A 22,954-nucleotide genomic window follows, 5' to 3' on the forward strand; every position below is an offset into this window, starting at 1 on the left:
TCTACTTAGTTTGCTTGACCATTACCGCGGGTAAGGGCCCCCCCACATCTGGCGTCTTTCGAGCGTCGGCGTCTGTCGGCGTCGGTCCAGCGCTATGGAAAATGACGTCGCTGCGCAGTTGCGTCGACGCTGCGTCGACGTTGTGTCGACGTCGGCCATAGAATTGTAGACGCCGACGCTCGAAAGACGCCAGATGTGGGGGGGCCCTTACGGTAAACTTTTTAACCTACAACGTTAGTAACATTAACAGATTATAATTCGCCTTTTCAGCCTGCATTTCCGCCGTCGCCGATACCCTGATAACGTAGAATCTTTGCGTAAACTCCGGCGCAATGACGTTGACGTCTAACAACGTCACTAGAACGCGGTTTACTTTGTCTCATAATCACACATAATATGTTTCAAACGTCTGTCTCCAATATGATGACTATATTTCATTATTCCTACCTCTTCAGCTTGATCAGCCTGCATAGCGGCAGCCGCCGGTACTCTGATCTCGTAGAAACGCTGCGTAAACGCCGGCGCATGGTCGTTCACATCCAATAACGTGACCAAAACACGGACGGTTGTTGCCAGCTCGCCATCTGAACAGGAGACTTCTAGCGCGTGCCGGGGAGTCGCTTCACGGTCTAGCGTGCGGCCCGTCGTTACGATCTCGCCTGCGAAAGACAGAACTTAAATTAACACCAGATTTGATTAGATTTTAGAAAAAAGCATTCTTTTGGGCCTGAGGATATTGCTTCACAATACCAATGAAATGAAATAAGAATTTATCGATATAAGTATATACATTATACATATTTAGTTGGATGACGAAATAATCTTCTTTGGCAGCCAGTTACGAAAACCATAGTTATGAAAACGGACCAAAGGGAATTATCCTTCCGATATTCCTATCCTTCGATAACAGTATCTCACATAGCAGGCAGAATCATGTATGACTTTCGACTACGCCAAATTTGATTAAGTAAATTTACAATGACATCGGCACATCGCCCATTTCTCGCTGTCTCAATGATGCACCAGAAACTGCAGTCGTGAACCGAATGTCGACTTAAAACTGAGTCATGTTCCTATCGGAATGTGTCTAAATTTATACCTGTATGTTCATCAATAGAGAACAGCCCATCTGGATTGCCAGCGACAATGGTGTTAGGATACTGTGTGGTTTATATAGATTTTTAGTACTTATAATACATTTTTATAGATTAAATAAGTTAAGTGACTATACTTTAAAAAGTATTTGTAATGATCGATCACGTGAATGGTCACGTGATCGATCCCTCCATCTTGAATATTGAACGATCATTCGTAGTCAGTCGTGGGGTGACGTTCGACGATGACGGTCGATCAATATTAAAAATGGTAAGGTATTTGAATTGTGAGCAGGTCAGTTCGTTTTGTTTTGTGAGAACCCGAGATAATAATTATAGTATGTGTCTGAATTGTGGTTAGTCAAGTTCAGAGAGGTTATATTCATTGTGCCAAATAAATGTATTTTGATTACACATACCGTTGTTTTAATAAAATGATTAGATCCTTATATCTCAGAAGTGAGGATGGGCGAGTATTTTTACAAATCACTCGTTTATCCCGCCTGCAAAAGTTAATTAATCGGCCTTGGCACAATGAATACAATAATGACACATAACAATTAAATGATAATCATTGTTTTTGTTGACCACTTATTTTGACTAGTCATTTTTTTTTAAAGTGTGAGGTTCGTGCTCACACTTAAATAATGATAGCTTAATACAACTAGGGATGTAAACGAAATAATAAAATAATGTAATTTAATAACATCATAAGAGTCGTTCTGACTTCGTGATCTCAAACTTGTTTAATGTGAGAAATATACTACGAAACGAGTGCATGCATACGTTAAAACGTATGCTTGTCTGAGCTGTTTTGACAAAAATAAAAACAACAGTTACAAGTTTTACACTACAAAGGTAGGTAACTATAATTTCCAATACCTAAGGTTGAGTGTTGCTTTCTATTAAATACCTATTTACTTTATTACCTATACGATGAATTTCAATTGCGACGGTCAGATTTAATAATGTTTTGATTGGTTCGCAACTAAGTGTTTATTGTTATCTTAGTGTAGGTACTTGTAAATATATATTATATTTCCACGATTTGCCTAAAACTAGATGCGTGATGATGTGCTAATAAGGTAATGCAATACAACTTCCCGTTTTCGTTTTTCTTTTATTCTTTGAATTACATTGAGTTTGAGTTTGCTCGTGTTACATTCATGTGAACAAGTCTAAGGGCCCGATTCGGATTTTGAAATAGACATCTATTAGATATCTTTTAGACATCACCAAGATACAGTAACGATATGTCTAGGATCTAACCTGTCAGATTTGACATTTGCGCGATTCTGGAGATACTCTTGAACGATTTCCACAGGATATGACTTGGAGATCCAATTCACATCTAATATATATCTTACTCTATCTAACGTGAAAGTGACATTGGTTGCCCGAATTGCGCTGCGAAAGAGAACTGGTTGATATCTAAACTATAATGTATCTGGAATGGATCGAGTACGTGTTGTCGTCTCTTGTAAATATCTTGAAGTTCGAAAACGGCAGTATATTCATAATCAGGTATGAATACCTGATACTGATTTGTCCGGGTGTCGTCGTCGACGGATACGTCTGGGAGGACATCATCAACATCATCATCATCATCATCATCATCATATTCATAATAGTTGTTTATTCAAATAATGACCAAATTACTAGTATAAAGAAACTAAACGATTTGGTAAATGAAGAAATAAATCCTTAAATACTTCGTAAATCATATGGTTAATGAAATTTTAATGTAACCATGATGATGGTGTTTTGTGATTTAAAAACATTTTTTATAAAATAAATAATGAAACCGTTTAGACGCGCCCTGCGACGTTACTTCAGGCTGCTGAAAAACACTGATAATTGATGAAAATTTAGAATTTTTGATACAGTGTAGATAATTATTAGAAACTGCCTGAAATATGTCTGGTTGATGTAAATAACTGAAATTCGTAAAAGTTTCAATTCTTTTACATTACGTAGAGCCTCATTCAAAAGGACCTGTAACGATATTTCAGCCTGCTGAAAGCGACTGAAACTTGTGTAAATTTCAAATGTTTTGATATTGTGTAGAGCTTCATTAGAAATGACCTGAAACGATATTTCAGGCTGCTGAAAGCGACTGAAACTTGTGAAAATTTCAAATGTTTTGATATTGAGTAGAGCTTCATTAGAAACGACCTGAAACGATATTTCAGGCTACTGAAAGCAGCTGAAACATGTTATAACTTCAAATCTTTTGATATTGTGTAGAGCCTCATGAGAACCGACCTGTAAAGATATTTTAGGCCCCTGAAAACTCCCTGAACTTAGTGAAATTTAATAAATTTCCAGGGATGATAATATTCCGGGTTGTTAGAACCTGTTGGAAATGCTAATATTACGGGGTTAAATCGTGTAAGAACGTTAATAATAAAAACTTAACTGATCAAGATGCTATATCAGCTGTTAGAGCTCTTTTAAAATAACAACGTGTAACTATTCTAATCATATTTAACCATATAGTGAAAGGTGACGCTACAACATTCGAAATGTTTGTAAGGACGGTATTGGAATGAGCGGCAATAATTAACCGCACAAATATAATTTTGGCTTATTATTAAACAGTAACTTTCATTTTATTTTAATAGTTTAGAGCCAATAAATTTATATTAGTATGTAGAAATATAACCATGATAATTATTTAAAAAAAAATGGCAGCAAAATCGATCCAACAAAAAAAAATATAGGGAACTTTAAGTGATAGGTTGGCGTCTAAAATAATAACTAAAATATTGTAAAGCAATATACTTATAGTCGAAATCCCTAATCATGAAACACCTAACGTCCATTGTACCATTAGGTCTTTCAATTTTTAATTACTTATTTCAATAGTTACCACTGTATTCTGCCAGAATCAGAAAATAGGTGCGACGACGAGCGAAGCGAGGAGGAGCATGTTAGGTTGACTGTGTATCCAGTGTAAAGGTAGTAACCAAACAAAATATTTCTAACGAACTTCATTTTTGAATTAATACATAGCCATTTTCTTTTCTTTTTTAAATGTGCTACATAAATGGTCTCCAATATAGTAGTGGGCTTCACAAAATGGTCTCCAGTTGCCAAATAAATATTTGATACCTGCCTAAAAGTAAACTAAAAGCTGTAACAGCATTAAAATACAACTCATATTAATATATTTTAAGGCCCCCTTTTGTCGCCAATGTATTAAATTTAGTACCCATTTCTATTTTTTTAAACTACCCATATTCAATTAATTTGATGACCGGTTAAATACGTGCCTAAAAGTTCCAGTGATGGACGTAATCATAATCATAATCGTTTATTGTAGCCATGGTATTACAAAATGTTCTTATTTAGTCAGTACGTACATGGACAGTAAATGACGATAAGGTCAGCGATGGTGGGTGCAGAGAGAATCAAAGCACAGATCTTAATGTCACAGAAGTGGACGTCAACGAATGTGAGATTCGGGAACGTCCAACGCGTAAATCATTTGCCATGCCAAGTGAGAGAGCGGAAGGGAGCCTGAAAGTAGGCAAAGCCGCAAACACTTGCTGCATGATGAAGAATATGATCGCGATTTCACACGCACGAGGAATCTGTTAGAGATTACCACGGTGCTGGGCCGTCGAGCCACATTCCGCGCAGTAGAAGCACGTCACCATATGTGGACGCACGAGCCCGACGGAAATTGCGGAGGTCGCGGAGTTCCTCTTATGAAGACAATGAGGATAATTATAAGCATCCACGACATCATGTGAGTCCCAAGATGGTATGGACGCATGGAGAGAAAGAGGCGCTATATTTTATAATACAGTTCTGATAATGACTATCGCATAAAAGTTTATATATACTTTCACTCTCCAAGCGTCGATCGTGTCAAAGATTTTCCCAAACATAGTCTTAGTTAACGGCGTGATAGCATAAGTAAACTAGGTATCCGAATCTGGTGAAAATGTTATAAGTAAATTTCTGGACACCATAAAATATATGAAAGGCAATTTATCTTCTGGATTCTCGTTAGATAATGTTCTTGCCGAGTTCGGTCCTATATAGAAAAAAAAAATCAAATCATTCTTATATGGCTTACAAAGTAGAGGAGCGCTGAGATTTACGGGTGGACAGAGAAAGACATTATACATTTTACGCTTCCGAAACTTAAAGGCCCAACTAAATCTTCGTACCGAGGTCTCAGCACTGTCCTCTACACGTGGTCGGAGTAGAAAAATAAACTTGTAGAATCATTCCCATGTTGTGAACTTTTAACAACTATTCTCTCCAAGAAAGCTATAAGCAATATCCATTCACTTGAGCACTATTACTATGACAAAGTTAATTTACTAAACAGATGTAGTATTCAGGGTTGGAAAGCTGTTGTTGACTGCTTGTTAGATGGTATAGATGACCGTGCTGTACAAGTAGGTTCCCAAGCTGCTGGCTTTCGTGAACCTGAAGAGATTCATAAGTATTTAGAAACAGTTAAGGTGGGGTGTAACAGAGAAATAAGTGAGAAATCTGATAAGCAGGGACAAGATAGGAAATAGTTAGATGACCATACTATAAAACCACGGAAGAAAGAATGAGCGCGCCGCGCTCTTATAAAACAATCGGAGTAATCCTCTAATAAAATTGTTTGTCATAATTGTAAAAAAAAAGACAGTGGACCTGCGGCAAGCTAGGTCATCTTCCAGTGTTCTGTAGCAGTAGAGAAGCAATTCCAAATATAACTATTATCAATATCCTGAAAAAAAAATTACATACAAATCTTTTGTGTTCTGTCAGTATGGGTATTGGGTAGTGCGTTAACTCTAAATAGAAAACCGGTGCGAATAAATTAAATTTAACTTATGACACTAGCAACCTGCCTGTAAAAGGTAGGTGTAACTGGCCGCGTAAAGCAATAATTAGGTAAGATTTTTTAAAGTTAACGTGACTGTACAGGAATAAAAGAAGTTGATGTAATGATAGTAGAAGATCACGTTACAAGATATCCGTTCTGCTAGACGCTGCTAATAAGACTGACGACAAGTTAACTAAAAAAAAAAAGTTAACATAAAACATCAAATCTTGCAAGCTAAACATTGTAACTGGCTTTTTAATATATTTTATATCAATACCTAAACCAAGTAACTCGATACTTGTATCTTAGGTATCTCGTGTTAGTAGGTTAGTGCAAGTTTATTCATGCTCATTGAGCAAAAACAATAAAGATAACCTATAAGGGGAATAGGATTTTTATTGAAGAAATTATAATTATAAGCACTGAGGTTACACAAAAAAAAAATTAAGATTGAATACAAGGAAATTATGGATACTGTTGCTGAAATCTTACTTCAAAAAAAGTGATGAAGACCCTTTTAAGCCAGTCTCGTATACTTTAGCCGAAAAACTACACCAGATAAGCAACGTTCGCATTCATTTGAACTAGAGACCCTCACGGTGATTATCTCCTTGTTATAATAAACAGCTTTACTAAATTCGTTGACATCAAGTCTGTTCGAAATATAAAGACCTCAACAACGGTGAAGGTCTTCCGCGACCACATGAGCTATTTTGGAGCATCCGTTAGATTAATCACAGACCTAGTGAGCGTTAGGAGAGAAATGCCGAGTGGTGGTAAATCAAAATTGGGTAGCAAATACCAGGGACCGTATAGGATTATTAGATGCCTTCCGAACGATTAGATATCTTCGACTACTTAGCAGTCGAAGATACACCACTAACACGGAAAAGGGCAACCATCGTTATGAAAACATAATTGCGATAAATAAATTAAAATCTTGGTTGTGTTTGATAACAAGCATGGTAAGTAAGTAGTTCTGAATTTGTCAGTGTCGAGACCGAAAGTCCAAATGGGTCTGAGTAATCATCATGGCTACTTCACATGGCTGTTAGTCTATGATCTAGAATATAGTTAATTTAGATAAATTGTTAATTTTTAGTTAATATTGTACTATCGTAAGTTTGAATCTTTAATTAGGTGTACTGTACTAATAGAAATCCTAAAATGTCCTAACTATGTTGTTAGATTATTTTAAGTTATATAATAAGTGCTATTGATTAGGCTTTGATGACGTTGTTCAATGAGTTAATTAAAAATAATTAAATGAATGATAATAAATAAAGTGACCATATAAATTCGCATAGCTTAGTTAATATACACTTTAATTAGTAATATACTGTTATAAAACCAGTAAATCTAACATTTAACCGAATGGTAATTGTAGATGAGCAAAGGGACTTGCTCTAGCAGGATGGCCGAGCTGTTAGGATACTGTGTGGTTTATATAGATTTTTAGTACTTATAATACATTTTTATAGATTAAATAAGTTAAGTGACTATACTTTAAAAAGTATTTGTAATGATCGATCACGTGAATGGTCACGTGATCGATCCCTCCATCTTGAATATTGAACGATCATTCGTAGTCAGTCGTGGGGTGACGTTCGACGATGACGGTCGATCAATATTAAAAATGGTAAGGTATTTGAATTGTGAGCAGGTCAGTTCGTTTTGTTTTGTGAGAACCCGAGATAATAATTATAGTATGTGTCTGAATTGTGGTTAGTCAAGTTCAGAGAGGTTATATTCATTGTGCCAAATAAATGTATTTTGATTACACATACCGTTGTTTTAATAAAATGATTAGATCCTTATATCGGTATACGTTATGTTAGATGGAGTCGGCGTATCGTCGGCATCGTCAGCGTGTACAACGGCTACTCGCGTGCCGGCGACGCAGTGTTCAGGTATGGATGAGGCGTAAGATGAACCAGTACAGACGTTCTTGTCGCTGCTATTGACGTGACAGTCATGTCTGTACTGACCGGCGGGATACTGACAGTGTCTAGCTGTTTCAATTGTGTTAAGTGACATTTGGATTTATCACGTGGATAACAGCATCATGCCTATTAGACGCTAAGTGTGATTCATAAGTCATACCTGTATTTTCATCAATAGAGAACAGCCCATCTGGATTGCCAGCGACAATGGTATACGTTATGTTAGATGGAGTCGGCGTATCGTCGGCGTCGTCAGCGTGCACGACGGCTACTCTTGTGCCGGCGACGCAGTGTTCCGGTACGGATGAGGCGTACGATGCGCGTTCCGGCCACGGCGCCATGTCGTTCACGTTTTCCACCTCGATGTAGACCTGCAATACAATTCATATTCATATAGTAAACATCTAGATCAGTGGTGGGCAAACTTATCTCGTGATGCGTCAAAACTTGAAGGAATTTCAGAGGTCTAGATTTGCAGCAAAATTGTATTTTTACTATATCACGGTCAGTATGGTCATATACACATTGTTTCGAAGGACCGCGGCGGGCCGGATCTACTTTACCCACCATGCACTGCTCTAGATATTTACATATTTTTGATGACGGTAGCAAATATCGCTTGATGGTAAACGGCGAATCTTCAGCTTTGAAAGTAGAGGATGTCATTTTTCTAAGCTGCCTCACTTAACACAAGTAAGAGACCCTTTCCAGTTATGTCAGTTGATCACAAATCTTTAAAAGCTCTCTCAGAGGTACCAATACTACTAAAAGGCCAATTAAAAGGAATCGAAGGGACTTACCTCAACGCAGGTATGTTGCGGCACGAGTCCATGGTCTTGAGCGCACACCGTCAGCCAGTAGTGCGGTATGTTCTCACGGTCCAGAGGGGACAGCGTTCGGATTACACCTATAAACAGAACGGAACTATGTTGTTTAGGTTCTATGATTAAAGTTTTACGCCGAATCATGAAATACTCGTATCCTGAGAGCCGATTTTTGAATTTGGATCGCTCGATTTCGTCACTCGAAAATCGCTGGAAAACGGCGAAAGCTGATTTTTTAAATAGCGATAGAAATTTGGAATCTAGTGGTATTGACCACTCGATTCTATTCTATTATTAGAATTTAAATGCCTAGCAGTGGAATATCTCCACTGTACGAAATAGAACAAGTTTCATAAGTGACATTGGTGGATTCAGATGGCAGATATTTGTAAATCAGTAACTTTATTATTGAGTGGGGTGAGGGAGGCATACACCTTACAGAATCTTCTACTTCTATATACGTACCAGTATCATCTATAGAGAAATGCGCCATCCCAGATCCTCCTACAATGTAGTAAGCCAGTCTTGAATCTCTCCCCGGCGGGTCAGCATCCGTAGCTAAAGCATGCAACGCCTTAGTCCCAATAGGTGCATCTTCCCGGACTGAGCCAGTCAGAACGCGTTCAGCGAACGTTGGAGCGTGCGCGTTTTCATCCACGTCTAATACTTCAACTATGAGGGTGGCCTCGGACCAGAGCGCGGGCTGCCCGCCGTCCGTCGCGCGAACTGTTACGCCATACACCTGGAAACACGAAATTTGTAGAAACCACACTCATTTTATGCACTTTTTAACCCTCTAGTCTCACTACATTGCAAAGAATGATAGTCGCACCAAGAAAAGTCTGCAGCGGTTTTTTTTTTATTATGAATGGGTTTACTCATGGCCACAGACTAGCCGAGGTGTAGATTTGGTAGCCCACACAGTGTGTGTGTTATTTATACGTCATAATTTCATAGAAGTTTGACGTTTAACTTGCACTGCGTGGGCTATCAAAATCGCTGCAGAGTTTTCACGGTCTGACTCAAGGCCCCTACGTTTTCTGTTCTCTTTGACGGCGCAGCAACTAGTATCATTTCTCTCTCCTCGCTCTTTTAAAATGCCATTTGTCAAAAAAGGACAACCATACTGTTGACAAGGTGAACTTCAAATCAAGTGTTGCCTTTTTTGATGCATCCAGGCTGTGTATGTGTGCGTAAAAACGTGTATGTGTGCTCTTTTAGGGATGTGAAAAGTCGATTTTAATCATGTTATATATCGATAAACGCTACACAGCGGAACGAAATACCTATTAATTGAAGCTTCAATATCTTCGTTAAACATATACATAATTGAAATGCTAATGAATAATAAATATGTTAGAATATAATAAAATATTTCAATTATTGCGGAACACATATCTAAGTAGGTATTTATGTATTTTAATTAAATATCTGAACTTTCCCTTGGTTCCCTGCTGGGGCGTGACGATAAAATTATGATCTGATAACCACAATAAAGAATAAAAGCGTTTTTGTTCATTTTAGATATCGTCAAACCTTTGAAGTAAAATTAAAATTGTAAGAAATGTCGCTAGTTTATCGATATGACTTTATCGACATGGCTACAGCAAGGTGGTGTTAAATTGTTAATCGTACACTAAACAAAAGTGGCAACAGTGACAGCTCGCTGAGACCCCGTCTCTATATATTATAAGTCTATGGTCTGACTCTAGCTTCACTGACATCGTGTCACTTTGTTAAGTAGAAAGGAGTACTTAGCTCGATTTTTAACTCTGGTCAAAAACAACGTTAAGGTTTGTAAGTGAGAATTTAATTTTGACTGTCATTTTGGGCTCATTATCGCGCGGAACTCAAGGCATATCGTTATATTTAAGGATAAACTTGTTAAAATGAATTACGTCATGTCACTACGTTTTAGAGTCTGTTCGGAATGAGAAGAGTCGTGGAATGTATCGGGCCCCATACATTCCACGACTCTTCTCTTTCTGCGCAGACTCTATAAGTTACTTTGAGCAGAACTAACCTGCTTCTCTTCAAAATCGAGTCGTTTGTTTGTCCTCAGCACACCCGAGCGTTCATCCACAACGAACACAGCGTCATCGCCCTGATCTGGCAGCGAGTAGGTGACCTGGCCACCGGCACCCAGGTCCGGATCAAACGCATCCAGCACTGCAACTAACGTACCACGAGGTACGTCTTCAGGTATGCGAGCCGAGTAGGATGAGAGGCCGAAGTGAGGCGGGCAGTCGTTGACATCATCTACCGCTACTCGGACTAATGCGTCCGCTGAGCGACCACCACCGTCTGTTGCTCGAAGGGTAAGTTCGTATAACGCTCTTCTTTCTCTATCTAAAGCTGCACAAACGCGTAGCATTCCTGTATCGCGCTCTACGCAGAATTCACCATCAGCACCGCCAGCTAAACTATATGTAATCTTCGCGAATTCACCTGCGTCACGATCGGTTGCGTTTGCGCGGAAAATCGCTGTACCATTAATGGCGTTCTCTGTCACTCTAAAAGACGCTAAAGTCTTTTCGAAGCGTGGAGCATTATCGTTGACATCTAGAACTGTGACTGGTAGTAAACGGGATGCGGAGCGGCGTGGTTTTCCGCTATCCCAGACGGATACGTTGAGGTAGTATTCGCTTTCACGCTCACGGTCCAAATAACCAATAACTTGCAGCTCGCCCGTGTCAGGTTCTATTCTAAAGGCGGAATCCGCATCACCACCAGAAATTCCGAATGTTAGAAGCCCGTTGTATCCCAGGTCTCTATCCCTAGCTGTTAGTCGCACTAGCGTCGTTCCAAGCGCTACTGATTCATTCACTTTAACTTCCACAGGGAAATCTATGAATTCAGGTGCGTGTAGATTCTCGCCATATCGTGAGGGTGCTAACGGGAATTCATCAGCGTCTAAAGGGGCGTTGCTACGTTCTGCAGCTGCTAGTAGTTCGGTTAGACGTCGCGCTACGCCAGTGTCTCGGCATTCTAAAGCACCTGACGCTGGCCCTGCCCCTGCTCCTGTCAGGTGGAGTACTAGTGACGTTGGATCTGCAAAATGTGTCCCGTCAGTAGCAGTTACATTAAGGACTCGGCTGTCAGCGCGGACTGATGCTAGATCACAAGCTAAACTCAACACGCCCGTGCCAGAATCTAACGCAAAACAGTTGTCGTCATTCCCGCCGACTATACGGTATGATACGACATCTCCAGCGTCAAAGTCAATAGCCGATAGTGTCACAATCTCTGCGCCGGCTGACAGGCGACGTGGTAAATAACCAACGCAATCCACTCTTTCGAATTGCGGTCTATTATCGTTCACATCAAGCAGCCTCACACGAAGTCTTAACTCTGCTTGCCGCCGATACGGCAGACCCCAGTCGCTAGCGCGCACTCTTAACATATAATCGCGTCGCATGCTCTCATAGTCTAATACTCTAGCGGTGCGCACTGCACCAGAAAAGTGGTCCACGTCAAAGGGTACAGGCTGTAAATTAGCTAAGCTGTACGAAATATAGGCATTTTCTCCAGAATCTGCGTCTCTAGCGGTTACTCGGGCCACCACAGCACCCGCGGGGCCGTTCTCAGGCACAGCTACATCTAATTCATCCTGCTCGAAGACAGGGTCGTTATCGTTCGCATCTAGAACTGCCACCTGGACCTTAGCGGAGCTTTGTTTCCTCGTGCCAGCATTTCCGTGGTCTACGGCAGCTACTGTTAGCGTATGAAGCGCTCGAAGCTCAGCGTCTAATTCTTTCGCTGTATATAAAACTCCTGTATCGGGATTAATCCTGAACTCTCCACCTTCATTCCCACCTACTATTTCTATGTATACTCGCGCGTTGCGTCCCTCATCTCTATCTGATACTTTTAGCCTTATTACGGGCGTGTCTGGAGGTGCTGTTTCTGAAACTGTACACTCGTATAATTCTCGACTGAATACCGGAGCGTTGTCATTGGCATCCGTTATAGTTACAGGTAAAGTTAAGTAGGAAGAGCGCGGAGGACGGCCAGCATCCTTAGCACGTAAAGTTAAATTGTAACCTCTTGGCGTCCGCTCGCGGTCTAATAAAGCATGAGCCAGCACATCCCACTCTCCAGGCTGCGCTGAAGGGCGAACACGAAAATGTCCATCAGGGTCACCCCCAACGATTTCCACTGACGCGATCCGTCCGTGTTCGCCGGAATCGCGGTCCGTTACGGCTACGATAGCGTAGACTTCTGCTGAGGAGTTCTCAACAAGTTCAGGTAAACGCCGAGCTCGTAGTTCCGGCGCGTGGAGATTTGCTCGAGCTACTCGTACAACTAACGAAGCGCGTGCTGCTGTTGCTTCCTCACCACGCACTAGTAAAGACTGTCGATCACGCGCTAAGACTGTAAGTTCATGTCGAGCGCGTTCGGACGCTGATAACGCCCTTGTTATAGTCACCACACCACTAGTAGGATGTACTGCGAACTGGTCAGTATTCTCTTCGATACTGTAATAAATTTCCCCATTTAATCCTAAGTCAGCGTCTTCGGCAGACACTCTCGCGACGCTGGCGTGTGCTGGCGTGTCCTCTGGGATCAGTACGTCGTACTCTGTGGGGTAGAAGAGTGGACTCAGGTCGTTCACGTCGGTGATGGTGATGGCTACGATCGTATCCGCTTCTAACTGCTTTCCGGAAGGCAGTTGAGCGGTCGCACGAATCTGAAACAATGGAAAATTCAATTAATCTCACTAAGTTCAAAAAGATATAAAATATAATCCCTAATCTATCCGACAAACATGTCTATTAGAAAGAATGGTAAGTACAGAGCATTTGCGACCCTTTAAAATGCAATGATTTAAAGTTTTGCCATGCTGAAGGACAAATGAAGACGCCGCACAAAGCATATTAGGGTATTCTGATAACCTTTCTCACTATCCACTATTACTATTCAGTAGGGCTAAGATGATCAACTCTTTATCTTTTGTCACCATGCCTGTCACGTTCTAACAAATATGTAAGTGCGAAAGTGATGACGCATGGCAAGAGAGGTGATAAAAATGCGACCATGATATCGCTTCAGGTCATAAGCCGGATCCGAAAAGCATGTCCACGTCGGGCACGAATTCATCATCTTCTCAGAATATTCGGGTCCACTGCTGAACATGATTTCCATGTTCCATGATTCCCTTTCATGGATTTCCATGTTGTTCTATGCCGGTGACCTGGATGGGCTGTAGCTGCTGTCTTTTTAATGTCGTCAGACCATCTGGCTCGTGGTTTTCCGTCATTTCGGCTTCCCAGTCGAGGTCTCCAGACAGTACTCGCTGGCCCCATCGATCGTTGTCCTTGCGAGAGACACAAACACAATTGACTCGAATTACTTCGAAAGGACTTACTTCGAGTTTATAAAAGTCCTTCCGCTCTCTATTAAAAACTTGTCTTTGCCGCCGTGCCGGATCCGATACCGACGTCCGAGGTATTGGAACAATGCGACTGACTTAAATACTTGTGACGGACTCACTTCGAGTTTATAAAAGTCTTTCCGCTACATATTAAAGACTTGTCTTTGCCGTCGTGCCGGATCCGATACGGACAACAATGTGACTTGACTTAAATACTTGGGACGGACTTACTTCGAGTTTATAAAAGTCCTTCCGCTCCCTATTAAGCACGTCAGCGTGCCCCGCTCTCGTCCTGATGAAGCAGAACGCGAAGTCCCCCACAGCACGTTCCTCCGCCTTGAAGAACTTGTCCTTGTCGCCGTGCCGGATCCGGAACCGGACGTGCGCGCCGGACGGGAGTCGGACGCCGAGCGGAGGCGAGGCGGGTGGCGGGAGCGCCGCTGTTCTTGGAGCGCTGGGGAATAAAAATAAAACATTAATAATTGTACATCATCATCATCATCTCAGCCTATATACGTCCCACTGCTGGGCACAGGCCTCCTCTCGAGCGCGAGAGGGCTTGGGCTATAGTCCCCACGCTAGCCCAATGCGGATAGGGGACTTCACATACACCTTTGAATTTCTTCGCAGATGTACGCAGGTTTCCTCACGATTGTACACTTTATTCAAAATAATATTTTAAATAACCCCAACGTCTCCTAGTTCCAGCAGATGTTCTACATAACGTTTTCAGTTAACGGTCGAATTCAGATTACACCAGAATTACTGCTGACAACTGCGTTACTTACTGCCTGCCGCAAATGTCGAAATCATTACGTAAGAATAAAAAGAGCTATGTTGTAATTGATATGCACTAGATATGGAAACATACTGGGTAGACTTCAAATGAAGCAAGGAATCATAAGGATTTATTTGACTGGGCTAAGTTGACGTATTTTCTAGGAAACGTTCGTATTTGTCATGGTAGTTCAGTTAACGTCAGCACTTTTTTTACCGAGACTGACTGAAATAGCAAGACACGTTCATACGTTTCCGTGAAAATACGATGGAAAATAATTATGCACCACTGTATGTAAATACAACTCAAGAACGTTTTCACCTTTCACTCATTGTGTAAACTGGAGCTAATTTCGGTGGCACTACACAGGTCTAAGAAAGCTAGCTTTAAACGCCTTCAAGCCCCTTTTTTACACTGTTAAGGCTTGGCCACACACAGAGCGCGACGCAGCGCCGCGTCCGCGCCGCGTGATGCCGACGCGAAGCCTGGTCAAACAGGGCGCGCGCCCATCGCGCCGGCCTCACGCTCTCAACACGCCCTCAAGGCGCGCGTGAACGCGGCGCGGCCGCGCGGGAACGCGGCGCACCGCTCGCTGCCTAACGTCCGATCCTACTGATGTGACCTTGCGCGACGCGGCGGGCCGCCGCGTTCGCTCGGCGCAGCGCTGCGCACGCGCCGCGCGGACGCAAGGGGCCGCGCGGCGCGGGGCGCGACAGAAGCGGGGCGTGATACCGGCGGGACGCAGTCTGTTTGACGTCGGTAACCTGTTAGCATGTGCCGCGGTCGCGCGGCGTGGACGCGGCGCGGACGCGGCGCTGCGTCGCGCTCTGTATGTGGCCAAGCCTTTAAGCTTTTGACGCTTTATGTTCAAGGCTCGCTGTATGAAAGGGCTTCAAGGCCTAAAAGCTTGAGCTCTTTAAGAACAAGCTTTGAAGCTAACCTACATACCTGAGACCTATTTTATTCTAAAAGGAGTTTGAAAGGACCTTCCACTTAAATTGCAAGTTAAGAGGATACTGCAGCTGAGATTAACATATTTTAGGTGTATATATCCATCACGCTAATGGAAGAGGCTCCTAAAACTAGTGCGATAAGGACAACCCTATAGATTAGGCGAAAAATCTTGTGTAAAAGGCGGACTTTATGCCAATGGCACTCTCCTGCAGCTGTTTAGCATAGGCGCCTTCCGACATCCGATATCGGAAAGGCGCTTCCGATAAATTTAGCCATGTCGGAGCCCCCCGTCAGCTGATGGACCGATAATATTCGTTGGTGTGCGTATGTGTAGGCATAACGTTTATTGTAGTGTGCGTGACCGCTAAAGGCTCCTCTTCACGTTGGGCCAACGCCAACGCCAACGAGGGACGCAGCCATGCGGTAGAATGAGATAGCAATTTCACTTGCTCCCTCTAACGCATAAATGCGTCCCTCGTTGGCGTTGGCGTTGGCCCAAAGTGAAGAGAAGCCTTAAAGATGGCGCCCGGGCGCGCCCAAGCGCGGCCTGCTACGGGGATGTAGGATCCTACTTGCGATACCGGATCGGACAATGTGAAAACGCTCTAATAAGGGCCAGTTGCACCAACCACATTTGACAGATTGATCAACGTCAGCCGGCGCGGCCCGGCGCTTTACTATGAAACTTTCCATACATAAAAATTTACCGAACTCTTTAACGATACGAACAGTTTGGCGCAACCGACCCTAAGGGTCGGTTGCACCAAACTGTTACGAACGTTAAAGAGTTCGCTAAATTTTTATGTATGGAAAGTTTCATAGTAAAGGCGCGGGGCGCGCAGGCTGACGATGACCAGTCTGTCAAAGGTGGTTGGTGCAACTGGCACTAAGTGTACCAATGGATGACCGGACGGCCTGACAATATAATGTACATTGGATCGGAGGAACACACTAACCTGTTCTCCGGTATACTGAGGTTGTACAGCGCATGGGCGAAGGCGAGCGCGGGCGCATGAGCGGGCGCGGAGGCGGGCGCGGGCGGGCCGGGGCCGGCGCGCGCGCACCACGCCACGGCCGCGAGCACGAGCCACGCGCGCGCTCCCCACATGGCGCTCCTTCGCACACTCTGAAAAAATTATAGCAAAGTTGTATTTTATTGACATGTGAGGCAAAGTAATCAAATGCAAATGTTGAGTTGTTTTCTTATGTTTGCTGGCAGAATTGACTTTTAAATGATGATTTTGGATGATAAATATTTAATAACATTCGTTTGGATTTGATTTTGTTTGATATTTTACATTTAATATTTGCTTCGGGTTGGTGTGGTGAAAAATTTTGTGTTTCACTCGGGGGCAAATTTTGTTTAACCCTCGTGCTTTGAAACCCTCGCAACGCTCAAGATTCCATTTTTCAAACCACTCGCTACGCTCGTTGTTCAATTTTGGAATCTTTCGCATGCTCGGGTATCAATATTAGCACGAGCGGTTAAACAACAACTTTGCACTGAGAGAAAAAACTAACAAAAACACACTTAGGGTCGGTTGCACCAAACTGTAGAGTTCGCTAAATTTTTATGTATGTAAGGTTTCATAGTAAAGGGCCGGGGCGCGCCGGCTGACGTTGATCAGTCTGTCAAATGTGGTTGGTGCAACTGGCCCTTAGAATTACAAAAATAAAACTTAATCCGGGGACAAGGAGAGTCAACTAATAGAAACAAATTGACTTTTGCAATTTCTATTAGTAGGATATACAACTTCTATTTTTGTAATTTGAAGTATGCTAGAGTAATTTCAGAAATTTGGTTTTGTTATTCCGAGAGGTGCTTTAGCAATATCGGAGGTGATGACGTCATGGGTGAAAACTAATCGTTTTGTAATTCTAAGAGTGCTTTTGCAATATCGGAGACGATGACGTCACAGGTTTTACTAAACTGTACTGCGATTCCAAGCTAGCTGTTGTTATTCTAGAGATAATGACTTTACAGGCAAAAACTAAACTGTTTGCAACCACCACCGCCCCTAGCACAGGTGCGCCGCGAGAGCATGTCGCGCGCGTGGTAGCTACCCGTCTCTATTTCTGTCTGTATGAATAAAATAGCAATTGGTAGTATATCTCTGTGCTAAAGAGGCACTATAAAAGCCTGTCGAAATATTCTACCCATTCCTTTCTTATTCATACAGTCAGAAAAAGACTAGTAGTTATTACGCGCGCAACATGCTCTCGCGGCGCACCTGTGCTAGGGAGGTTGGAATTGCAAACAGTTTAGATTTGCCTATGATGTCACTAGAATAACAACAGCTAGCTCGAAACAATATATTCCTGTAGACCCCAACTACACAGTAGGTCGCGGGTTAATATGTCCATGGCGCACAATACAGGGTGATTCATGAGACGTGAGCAGGACTAATCCTGCACACTCAGTAACGGATAATTGATCGATCACCGTCGTATTTAGGTAAAACAACCACACTTTTTCATATTTTTAAACTTTTTGGCGAGGGCAAATTTCATTCCCTACAATCATGGTCACCGTACAAGACCTAATTAATAAACATAAAACCTCTTTAACCGTAATGACAGCATTATGATTAAGAAGAAAATAAACTGTCAAACTTGAGTGAGATACGAGTTTTCAAAAGTAACCAGACCGTGATGACATTCAATTTGACACAGAATATCGGTAGTTTAGTATTCTAATTGTAGGGTGACCATGCATGTCGTAAATAAATTAATAACTTTTTTTTTCACCACGACTAGAATATTAACGTTAACCTCACTAATACTGATACGAAACAGTTGCTTATAATTTACGAAATGCGCAGTGTTAGTCCTGCTCACGTCTCCTGAATCACCCTGTATATCCTAAATTTATTATTTAACTTACGTATATTTTAAACAAAGAAGGCACGAGACACGCCCGCCCGACATCCGACACAATACTAACTCTAACCAAATGAACGTAGCAAGTAGTAAATTTTACTAAAAGTACTAACATTCGTTTCGTTGTGTTGGAATTACAAAACTCGTTTAGTGATTGGTACAACAATGAACATAAAAACAACAAGTCTATCTACTAAATACCAGTAAACTTTGTAATGTCGCTATAGTAACAACTGAATTGTTATTTTAAATGGGGTAATGTTATTCCCGCGAACTCGTTTTTTAGATATTACAAAACTATGTAATTGAGACATTTACTAAAAACATAACTTGAAATCACAGATGATTTTTTCCAAAAATCGCAAACTTCACTAGTAAAATTCGGAGAACTTTAGTAGCAATGAAAATGGATTGTAACAAATACTGAACTTTGTTTAATGCTCCATTTACTAAAGTCTGTTTGTTGAAATTAGATTTAGGATTACTGAGCTGTTTGTAGAAATAAATAAGTTTTACAGAAATAGTGAAAGTTCCATAATTATTACTAAAACTTCATTTTTTCCCCCAGTACAGAACTGTGTTTTAATTCCTGGTGATGATTTTTCTCTCAGTGTGCCCCCTTGTAAAACAAATAACTATTGTACAAACTCCCAATAACATCGTCAATTTTTGCTCTAGTTTACTTTCTCTCTATTTAACGGAAACTCTCTACAACGTCAAAAGTAGCCGGTCCCTTGAGTGTGGCTGTATAGAGTACACTGTACTTGTTTGTCCGACTGTACTCCTCTCCGAGACGCATGAAAAGCCACATTGTCTTGTCGCAATAACGCGACGCGACGCGACACAATGCCACCGGCGCCGCGCGACAACAATGACAACGCGATATAAGTACCGCTGTGGATAAACTAACTACGGCGATGCAAACCTATGCTAAAGTACCCTTTCTGATGAGTTGTGAGTTGCACATTCTTTCTTTACATACTTAATTTCGCCCCTTCTCATAGCGTGATAACTTTTAACCCCCACCATAGAATAAATAATAGTAGGTACTAGGTACAGAAGACTCACAGCACAGATATAGCCGCTAGGTGGCGACAGCGCCACGCGCGGCTTATGGCAAACCCCAAAATTGGGGTCGAACGGATGTAGTTTTAGCTACCTGTAGCAAAGCGACGAAATCGCGGATTGAGCCAAGCCTGCCCCCACTTGAACCCCATAGATAGTTAGCCAATCGGGGGGCACGGCAGTGCCCCCGCCAAGTCGAGCGCGAAGCAAACACTGCCGTACCATCCTTTACTGGAACCATTTCGCCGCATTTTCAGGCCCCTATTTGAGAACCTCGGGATAAGACCAGAACGCAGAAATTTTGGTCATCCAGTAAGCTATGATCACATACTTAAAATCCAAAATTTCAAGTCTGTAGGTCATTTAGTTCCGAAGTTAAGCGAAAGCAAAGTTTCGCATTTATGAAACTCACTCATGATCATCAGAATACAACTAGTACTTCCCATAAACTCAGAGAGCTGAAATTTGGTACAGAGTTAGGGTTTAATGGCCACATAAAGGGAAAACCTAAAAATATTGCAATATCAGTCACGTTTTAAAGATCTAAGAACTGCATACGTAAGTTTGTAATCCCATATAAATATATGATATTACAAAGTTACTGTTGCAGTTCCTACAAATAGTAGGTAAAGTAAAGTAAGGGTACACTACGATGTACGATGTGAGTATGAATGAATATATGTTTAGTTATGATATGTGTATACATAGTATGGGTATGAGTACCCGAAAAGAAGAACTGCCTACAAAAAGAGATGGGATCCCATCAAAAACATTACATGTAAAAAGGTGCAAGTCTCGCAACGCTTTTACTACAAAAAAGTTTTGAGATGTAATGTGAAACCAAGTCGGTTATTTTAATCAGTGCCAGGGGGTGTTAAAACCGTATCAATAAGATATCTTTAATTTGTAATACGTATAATGACTTGGCCATCGCACGGCTGCATAATGACAAAAGGATCATCGTCACCTATTAAAAATAATTCTAATTGAACATAACGCTAGCGCTAATTGCAGTTTGCGATGCGTGCGATTGCCAAGTCATTATATGATGATTAGTGACGGATTACTCATTATTATTTAATTATTAGATTTAATGAATGGGCAATACGAAAAACTGTTGCTACTGTACAAGAATCAGAACCGGAAAAAAAGAAAAGAAAGATTTGTAATAATAAATAAACTACTCCTAAAAAGAAAAAAAATGTGTTAAATAAAAAAATCTAATAAAATAAATCAATATGCCCACGTTTCTACAAAAAGAAGTGAAATCCCACCAAAAACATTCTGTAAAAAACTAGCCAAGTCTCGATGGAGCTGCTTGTTTATCTCTAAAAAGTAATGAAATCTAGACAAAGTCGTGCCAAGTCTAAGGTTCCTTACTGCGATTTCTTTATTATTATAGTTAATGTTGTGTGACTTGGCCGTTGAAGGGTACACAAGGGTACAAAACCAGGTGCTCCATGACACCATTGCACCAATCTGCCATTGCACCAAAAAGAAGTGTTTGTTTCAGGCTCGCCCATACATAAGTATTATTGAAATACGCAGCTTTATCAAGCCTACAATTGACTGGTTATTGAATCAACGTTTTCCAAGTGGCAATTTTCCATCGTCAATGGGTAGCGGTTCTGGCGACAGATTGGTGCAATGGTGTCATGGAGCACCTGGTTTTGTACCCTTGTGTACCCTTCAACGGCCAAGTCACACAACATTAACTATAATAATAAAGAAATCGCAGTAAGGAACCTTAGACTTGGCACGACTTTGTCTAGATTTCATTACTTTTTAGAGATAAACAAGCAGCTCCATCGAGACTTGGCTAGTTTTTTACAGAATGTTTTTGGTGGGATGTTCTATTTCAGAATATAAGTTAACTAAATCTCATTCAAATCCGTAAAGTAGTTTTGGCGTGACCGAGCATCAAACGACCTAACATCCAACCAAACATATAAATCTAGAACCTCACAAACTTTCGCATTCATAATACGTGTATTATAAGGATATTTTTGTTTTACTTCACCTATTTTCCTGTCGCGTCTTTCCTTATATGTATTATCAATATCAATGCTACATTATCACAAACATTGATAACGATTTTCCGCTTATTTATAACAAGATGACAACACTAACAGATATGAAGATAATATGTAAGTAATCGAACAATTATGACTGTATTGCTTTACTTAATCGGAATGGCTTGAGAATCATAAGCCACCGATATCGAAAAAAAAAGGTAGTCAACTTGGACGTTTCGTAATTATGTTTAAGTTGGTAATGGCCGCTGTGTAAAAGCCGTAAAGGATGACTCACGTTAGACCGGGCCGTGTCCGGGCCGGAGCTTCCGGCGCTTACGTTTCTATGACATGACAGGCGATCACGTGATGCTTTCCATAGAAAACGATGCGCCGGAAGCTCCGGCCCGGACACGGCCCGGTCTAACGTGAGTCATCCTTAACACACAAGCGCGCCGCACTGCTGCCTGGGCTCGCCGCACCCGTAAGTGAGAGCGACAAAGAGATAACTTACTATTTCTCGCTCTCACTTATAGGTGCGGTGCACCCAGGTTGCGATGCGGTAGACCGGTAGTGTGTTACTGCTTTTAAGTAGTCAAAATAGTAGCTACTACTGCAACTTATACAAATATTCTTACGGCAATACAATATTTATCAAACCGTGCCCTGAGGGCCTGCCGCGAACCACTAAGAAAGATCTGCCTCCTTGTCGCACTTACGTTCATACGTAAGTGCGACGATTCACAAGTGCGATAGATCGTTGGTAGGTAGAAAATTACTATCAATATGATTGTACCTCATAAAGTAGTCGCGCGGAACGCGCAGGCGCGGACGCTCACCGCACGCGCATGGCTTCTGAAACAAAAAAAAATAACCACATATATTTTAGGAAGGATCCGTTCTTAAAAACGATATGAAAATTAGCTAGAGTTAGACCAAAAAAATCTGCAGCGATTTTGATAGCCCACGCAGTGCAACTGTTATTTTAAACGTCAAGCTTCTATGAAATTATGACGTACCTATAAATAACACATGCACTGCGTGGGCTATCAAAATCGCTGCAGACTTTTCTTGGTCTAACTTTATTTACAAGATACATCCCTACAGAATTCTAGTGAGTATTAGTGATGTATCGAGTGATCTATAGAGCACTGTGGTGGAGTAAGTTCTGTTCATACTCGAGCGTGTTTAAT

General features: G+C 41.5%; 1 protein-coding gene across 1 annotated transcript in view; it reads right to left on the bottom strand.

Annotated features, from left to right (window-relative positions):
• Window positions 1-22,619, bottom strand: part of LOC134666834 (fat-like cadherin-related tumor suppressor homolog) — a 69,864-nt gene extending 47,245 nt beyond the window's left edge. Inside the window, exons 1-8 of the mRNA XM_063524152.1 lie at window positions 22,558-22,619; window positions 16,761-16,930; window positions 14,304-14,526; window positions 10,722-13,388; window positions 9,164-9,440; window positions 8,675-8,781; window positions 8,035-8,245; window positions 448-659 (exon numbers count right to left, since the gene is read on the bottom strand). Coding sequence (XP_063380222.1) covers window positions 448-659; window positions 8,035-8,245; window positions 8,675-8,781; window positions 9,164-9,440; window positions 10,722-13,388; window positions 14,304-14,526; window positions 16,761-16,912 — 3,849 coding nt within the window. The 5' untranslated portion in view covers window positions 16,913-16,930; window positions 22,558-22,619. The remainder of the gene's footprint in view (window positions 1-447; window positions 660-8,034; window positions 8,246-8,674; window positions 8,782-9,163; window positions 9,441-10,721; window positions 13,389-14,303; window positions 14,527-16,760; window positions 16,931-22,557) is intronic.
• Window positions 22,620-22,954: the final 335 nt, after the last annotated feature.

This window comes from Cydia fagiglandana, chromosome 8, assembly GCF_963556715.1.
Source record: "Cydia fagiglandana chromosome 8, ilCydFagi1.1, whole genome shotgun sequence".
In the NCBI taxonomy this organism is placed as follows: Eukaryota; Metazoa; Arthropoda; class Insecta; order Lepidoptera; family Tortricidae; genus Cydia; species Cydia fagiglandana.